The sequence below is a fragment of the Pyricularia pennisetigena genome (genome assembly GCF_004337985.1).
Source record: "Pyricularia pennisetigena strain Br36 chromosome Unknown Pyricularia_pennisetigena_Br36_Scf_13, whole genome shotgun sequence".
Classification (NCBI taxonomy): Eukaryota; Fungi; Ascomycota; class Sordariomycetes; order Magnaporthales; family Pyriculariaceae; genus Pyricularia; species Pyricularia pennisetigena.
The window spans coordinates 216396-224094 of record NW_021940925.1 but is presented as its reverse complement, the minus strand read 5'-3'; the positions used below and the strand labels follow the sequence as shown (position 1 = coordinate 224094).

General features: G+C 47.1%; 1 protein-coding gene across 1 annotated transcript; it reads right to left on the bottom strand.

The window, feature by feature from the left end:
• Window positions 1-4473: 4473 nt before the first annotated feature.
• On the bottom strand, window positions 4474-6671 carry PpBr36_11085 (uncharacterized protein; the record flags this gene model as incomplete). Its single annotated transcript, XM_029898189.1, has 3 exons — window positions 4474-4507; window positions 4765-6253; window positions 6341-6671. The coding sequence occupies 3 exons, from the start codon at window positions 6669-6671 to the stop codon at window positions 4474-4476; spliced, it is 1854 nt and encodes a 617-aa protein (XP_029743491.1).
• Window positions 6672-7699: the final 1028 nt, after the last annotated feature.

Sequence of the window (7699 nt, the reverse complement as noted above, 5' to 3'; positions counted from 1 at the left end):
CCAACACATCCCGGAGCCAAGGATACTTAGTACCACATGCGGGCCTTTGACAAGCAAAGCAAAAACGACGATTTTGCTTCCACGGAGCTGGCTCGTCTAGGCAGCATGCGCCAAGTTAGACGTGTCGTCGGATACGTTCCGGTGCTGACGGAGGCCGACTTTGACGGCGGGGTCGCATCTTTCCTCCAACTCCCTCATCCACATCCCGTCGATTCTCTTCTCACTTCGGCTGTCACTGTTGCACCCACAGCTACCGTCGCCGTTATTCATGTACGAGCTCGACAATCAGAACCTTTTGCGCTCTGGTCGACGGCACAGCAGAGGCCTCGGCAAGGGGATGCAGGTCAGCGTGAGTGCGACTAAAGGGTTCCAGGCCCCATAGGAGCGTCGCCACGGCGCCCTCGTGCGACATGTCCTCCAAATCGAGGTCCTCCAGCTTTTTGTTCTCCGTTCTTTTCTGCAATAGCATTGTTTCTTCGCAGCTAGCGCAGTTGTTAGTATTTTTCTGTTATAAGGCAGTCCTTTTGTGATACTAATAGCCTTCCAAACCCGGTCAAATCCTTTTCTTTTTGGACAATTCACTGGCAGTCAATGTTATATCTACATTTATCAGTTGTCACAAAAACTTAACGTTGGGCTCCACATCTCCGACCCCCCTAAAGTCCGGCCCCTAAAAATATCTACTCAGCCACGTCAACCCTTTGTTTTATTTTATAAATATCTAGACGAATTTTTCACTTTAGAACTTGCATTTTGAAGATTCTTGCTCCAAACTTTCCAATGAAACAGTACACTGAAAATCAGCTTCTTGCTGCCATTTCTGACATAAGAAATGGCAAATCAGTTCACAAAACCTCGCAAAAATGGGGTATTCCTCGGAGTACCCTTCACGATCGTTTAAAGGGGGCCCAGTCAATTCAACAAGCGAAAAGATTTTGTCAAAGGCTTTCACAGGAGCAGGAGACCTATTTGGCAGATTGGGTACTTGCGCAGGCCGCGTTAGGCCTTCCGCCAACGCATCAAGAACTACGCTATTTTGCGGAACGAATTCTTCAGGCCGCCGGAGAAAGAAAAAGCCTTGGGAAACATTGGGTTAGCCGTTTTATAGCCCGATATCCAATTTTGAAAACCCAAAGGCCCCGGCGAATAGAAAATGCCCGGGTTAATGGGGCTACAACCGAGGTAATTAAATCTTGGTGGTCCTATTTGAAAAATCCCGTTATCGATACTATAAAACCGGCCAACCGTTGGAATATGGACGAAACAGGTATAATGGAAGGCAAAGGATCTAATGGCCTGGTGTTAGGGCGTAATAAAATCCGGCCATTACAGCGAAAAGAGCCTGGAACGCGGGGTTGGACGAGCATAATCGAATGTGTATCAGCTACGGGGGCTGTTATACCTCCCCTCGTTATATTTAAGGGGAAAAACGTACAGCAACAATGGTTTCCAGCTGATTTAAGTCCTTTCGATACCTGGCAATTTCATGCAACAGAAAACGGGTGGACAAATAATGAAACAGGTATCGAATGGTTAAAAAAGGTGTTTATTCCAAATACCCAACCTTTAACTCCTGAAAAGCGTTTATTAGTTCTCGACGGCCACGGATCACACGTCAGCGACGAGTTTATGCTTGTTTGCCTCCAAAATAATATTCAGCTTTTATATTTACCTCCTCATTCGTCGCACGTTCTTCAACCGTTGGATTTATCGGTTTTTGGGCCGTTAAAGGAAGCTTATCGACGTCACCTGGGATTTGTAAACCAGTTTTGCTGTTCAACGGTTGTTGGGAAACGAAACTTTCTACTTTGCTATCGAAAAGCCAGATCAAAAGCATTTATAGCAAAAACCATTCAATCTGGTTGGCGTACGACGGGGTTATGGCCGGTGAACTTGGCAAAACCACTTTTAAACCCGTTTTTATTAGAAAATAGCAACGCCAACGTCGAAAAAGGTAGAAATAACGGCTTCCAAAGGGATAAAACACCGGAAAGCCCAAACCAAAAAATTAACGACCAATCTTTACTTATTTGGAAAACCCCTAAAACGACCCGAGATATTCGACTTCAACTACAGGAAATTTCCCGGTCCGAAAAAAGTAACGCCACTTCACGGCTTTTGTTTGCAAAAGTCCAAAAAAGCTTCGAAACCAAGGATATCTTATTGGCTGAAGCTCAGCAAAAAATCAGTTTGTTAAAAGCAAAATTGGAGGCGGTACGGCCGGTCAAAAGGAAAAGGGTAATTCCGGATCCCAACGAGCTTTTGGTCAGCAAAAAAAACGTTTATGAAGCACAGGAAAATAATAGGGACTGTTTAGAGGATTTGAACGATGGAGAAGAGGTTAGCGAACCGGGAGAGCCTGACAATGATTGTATTATTGTGCGTTGATAGGTTTACATTTAAATCGGTTTATAAAAGGGGTATTTCGTCGTTACATTTTTCAAGGGGGCCGGACTTTAGGGGGGTCGGAGATGTGGAGCCCAACGTTATAACCCCGTCAACAATGCACAATATGTGATGGCTACTGAGCTGTCAAAAATGTCTAGATATTTTTGACGTACTTGTTGGCTTCTTCTAGCCTTCTATGCTATAGTGTCAGCCGCGTAGTCGTACTAAACACAGTTAACCAAATAGAAAAGAAAAAAAAGGGAAACAAAAAACAGTAGATTACATAGCTAACATTACGCGACTATTTATTTCACAGTATAAGTGGTGAAGCAGAAAATATCAGCTATGGAATCTCATTTCACTTTTTAAAGCACATCACCGCCTTTCCAGCTATTACCAATAAAAAACACCTTGAGCAGCCCGCCTGATGCTTTATGGACGCCTGTCCTGCGCGCGCTAGGTACACTAATTAAGATGCGTTTGACGTCAATGTCTGCATCCTTTGTCGGTACAGACACACGTACTTCCAGTACACAAAATCTGAACCTTGAGCTCGCCAGCAGACACGTATATCTGGACGTTTTACTGCCTAACATAGCCAGTCATAGCACCCCTTCTTCGGTATAAATGCATCTAATACTCACACTACTTTTGCTCTCCGGTCCAGGATTGGGAATTTTATTCACTGGTTTTTAATTATAGCTGAAATCCTGTTTTTCCCATTAATACATGTACGGTCTATATGAACCGCGACCAGTAAGACTGCCTCTTATGTCGACTGCTGGCAGGGAATCCTTATCGGAAATGAATGATGTACATGAGCATTATATGCAGTAATGGAGGGTTGAGCGCAGGCTCAGCCTTGCCGTATCCCGAGGGCAGTCTTTTTTAGGAGCATGTAATAAGCGTTCTGTCCGCCTCATCGGCAGCGCAAGCTTGATAGCTACTGGTAACCACCTCTCTGCTGCACGCATCGCACCTACATACCTCCCCCCGAAACCTTGGACGGATGGGACCTCGACAGGGGCAGGAGTCGGTATCACCACAAGCGACTTTCCCCACCATGGCGCGTTCGCCATATCATTTTGGTAATCATGGATTATGGTCCACTCGCTTCACTCAATCATGTGCCTTTTGGATAGGACTTGACATATAAACAACTCCCTACTAGCTAGCTATATTGGCGGTTGTGTATCCAATATAACCGCAATTCGTGGCGAACATATACAGAGCTCGCTCGTTGCAAAATTTCCTTCGAACCCCGTAGATATACCGTCATGGGCTTTATCCTACAGATTTTTACTCAACTGGACATTTGTATTTAAAAAACCGTGGATGAAAAGTATTGCCAACAGCCAAATAATCCCATGACCTTTTTCCGTTCAATGGGTCGCTGCTATGTCACGTATATATGTTCAACTGTTTCGCCGCTGTTCCTGTTTAGCATTGCCCATCCGCTCGAATTATTATTTAGCTGGGATGTGGATCCAGACATGTTATTCTTTTTCTACCAGCTCTTCGAGTCAATAGGGAAGGGTGGAGACCAGTCGGCCCGGCAGTCATGGGTCCCTGCTCAGCTTGGTTGGTGTTGGAAATATTTCATCCTCCACAGATGGAATTGGTGGAATTTCGAATACAGTTTTGCTTGCAATCTATCTGCGTCCGGTACGTGCTTTTACACCAAGCTTCTATGTCTTAACGCCGTAATCACTTTGGAACAAGGCTGTACATATATCTTTGATGCCCCTTGCATGTGGTCTTTTCGAAACATGTTTGGGGGGAGGCTAGTTGCTATGGTAGACTTTGCGATATTCATGGTGGGCAGTGGGCCATAGGCATAAGATCTATCGAGTCTACACAAATGAATCCCAATACAAAGAAAAGACACAAGAATGGACAGGATGGGTCGAGGTTCATTGCGCGGCCGTCTATCTGTTTGTGTGTCTACAAGTTCTCTCCGTTCTTTAGGTTGCGTTTAAACGCTTTTGGTGGCAGTGCCAGTTTGGCGCTGGGTGGTGGTACCAGGCTTAGAGTCCAGCAGACTGAACCAGCTGCCCAGTTCTCATGCTGCCAAAATTACAATTATCAAGTTTGGTCGCCCACGACTCTGCCGTGCGCACTGCGTGTCTAAGGAGTAAAATTCGAATCACAGCATGTCTGTAGCTATCCGCTACAGTCTTCCGCACTCGGCAAATCTCGTCCCGAATCGGCGGTAGGTCCAAGACCGGTCGCATTGACTCCATTGCATGTCTCATAGCCTTCGCTGCACCCTGTCCACTGCTTTGAGTTATGTCAAGATGATGCGAGTGTGCCAGGCATGATTGGATTTTGAGGAATGCTTCATTCATGGCAGTGGTTGCCTCCTCCTGCGCGTACAAACCTTTGAGGAGATTTTGTTCTTTGACAGCTTCTGATAAAATCTCGACATGTTCAGCGTGAAGCGAAGCTATTTGGGTGCAGGTGACGATGAGGCCGAAAAGAATGTTTTCGGCCGCAATAGCCGCATTGGCACTGTCAGGAGTCTGGGTCAAAAGTGGGTTGTCGAGGCATGCAAGTCCAAAAGATGGACGAGGTGGCAATTGGGCAAGCAGCAAAAGTCCGCGGATTTTCATGACATGGAATCGAAGTGTAATACGTCTGTTTTCCAGAGAAGAGTTTTGTTGGACGTAGCGGTGGAGATGGAGAGATAAGGCCGCTTGATCCGAGGTTAATAAGCTTTGTTGCAAAAAGGTCCGCCACGCTGCGGCGTCCAAAATGGTGTCCGGTACTTGCTTTCCGGCGGCAAGGTATCGGGCGACAATGATGGTAAAAACACCACAATCGAAGTCGTTTTGCTGCTGGGGGCAGGTGGCACAGCTATGCCTAAGGGGCTTTTTACCGGTCAAACTTCCAAGCGCCTTGTGAGCCTGATCCCAAGCGGCTTCCAAGGGGCTGGAATTCCTGCTGTTGTATAGTTTTATCTCTTCATTTTGGCAGCAATACCGTGACAAGATCCAGTGATCCCCAGTGTTGATAGGCTGCAGGAGCATATCTTTTGTGAGGAGAGAAGCAGGGTCTATAGGTGTGCGTGTTGAAAGGCTGTCAAGTACACCGATACGGGGACTTGCAAGACGTTGTATAAAAGTCATGATGACATTATCATTGAGCCACTGCTCTTTTTCGAATCTGGCGCGGTCGAGGAGAAGCTGCTCCAGTGTAGAGACTGACCGTTGCGGTGGGTTGTTGTTGGGCAGCAGCTGTTGAGTTTGAACTGAACCTTGGGCATTTTGAGCCACCATAGTCGAATGTGCTCTTGTACCCAAGTCCTCGTGTGTATCGTCAACCCCGTTTATATGCGTGGTCGATTCTCTACCGCCTTGGATAGTCGATTGTGCATCACCGTCAAGGCTGCCCTCGGGGTTTGGAGCAGCAGCCTCACTACCGTCAAAGTCGATGGAAATGTGTGTGAAATCGTTGAGGACAGAGGGACTGCGATCGTATTCGTAAAACCCAGCGGAAATAGCAGAAGCTTTGCGTTTCCGAGATGGGCTCTTGCACCGCATTGTTACTGATTGAAACAAAGAATCATCTGGATTCAGATAGCTGTCCTCGAAGGACTGAGGTTCTGCTCGGCGACCACGCTCTACTGACTCGATGGTCAGGTCCGCGCCAGACAAAACCGCAAGATCGTCGCGTAGCATGGGACCGGCCTGGCTGGGCTCAGAGTCCAAATCGACGTCGACATCCGCTGTCGCCAAAGCATGGTCTGCAAAATCCACTTCACTATTGGGCGTAGATGCGTCGATGTATGTATCGCCGTTGGCTCGTCCAGGTTTGGTTTTGGTCTTGGTTTTTTTGGTGTTGGAAACCCAGAATTCCGGGTTGACTGAAATGCGAGCAAGATTATTATTAATGTTAATATTTTGTTTGGCTGGCATATCAAAAGAAAAATGAATGGTACAACTCAACTTACAATGTTTTACCGTGTTGCGCGCGACGCTGACCGGGACTTGACTCTTTTTCAGTTCCTCCTCGTATTGTGCGAGAAAATCGGACCACGTAACGGCGCCAATTCCGAAAAGCCGGGACAAGGCTTTGACCGCAGTTGCTGAGGTTGCCACTATTACCTCGACAGAAAGCGCATCGCACAGAACAGTGACAGGGAGTTGAATACGTGCTGCCAGCTCTCTGATCTTCCGTTTTGTCCTTTCATCGCGCGCTGTCAAGGCTACCATCTCATCACCGTACAAAGTATCGCATACCCACACCGTTAGATCTTTTCGCTGAACATCCAATTCAGACATGGCCCATTCGTGGAAAGGTGCCGACCGGAAACAGGGCTCGCGATGCGGCAAGGTATGTGCATTGCTGGCGGTGGTTGCAGACCGGGCCCCATTGACGTCTTCGGGCTGACATGGCCGACTTGGGACACCGTGGCATGGGCAATACTCGCCGCTCCGGTAGATTTCCTTTAGACGGATCCACAAGTATTGCAGTAAATTTCGGTTGTACTGCGCCTGATCAACGTGTCGCGGAGCCAAGACAGGAGAACGTGCTAAATAAAGGTCCAAAAGGTGTGTGTATACTTGATCGAAATCCATAAGGATTCGGGTCGATTAAGGGATTTGCTCATACGGCTATAGAAACACGCACTGTGCTGCAGTATTGTATTGGACGAGACGGAAAATACCGCGTTGGAAAACGACGGAGGATCGGAGAATAGCGCGTCGGGTAATGGAGGGGGAAAAACGCGTCAAAAATGACGCGTTCGCAGAAATCCTGTCATGTTTCCCAACGCTGACGAAACAACACCACACAATCATGTGACATGGTGTGACAGAGTTTTTTGAAAAAGCTCTGTTCCAGGATGTAAACACCTGCCCCACCACAAAAGCTCTGCACCAGAAAAAGCTCTGCACGTGTCCAAATTCCCCACCAAAAGCTTTCCATCCCGCCTGTGCACGCAAAAGTCAATGATGAAGAATCGCTTTGATGTGCGGCCCCGACCAGACATTTTTAGCAACCGTAGGAGCGTTTTCCCTGAACGAATAATCACCCAGCGGCATTGTAAAATATACGACAAACTGTGGGTAGTTAACTATATGTGGCTTATTTCCGGTCGCGATACAAGGAGCCATTTGTATGTTAGCAAACTTTACGGAGAGGTTCGGTTTATTGCTGAGGTCAAAGCCGTAACTGCGTGCCAACGCCCTTCCAACAAATCCACCAGAAACAAAATCGATCACGTTTATTTTCACATGACATGTTTGAGAGTTGCAACTGGTGCAAGGACCCAGGTGGGGTAGATTTAGAGATTCACACCAGATACCTA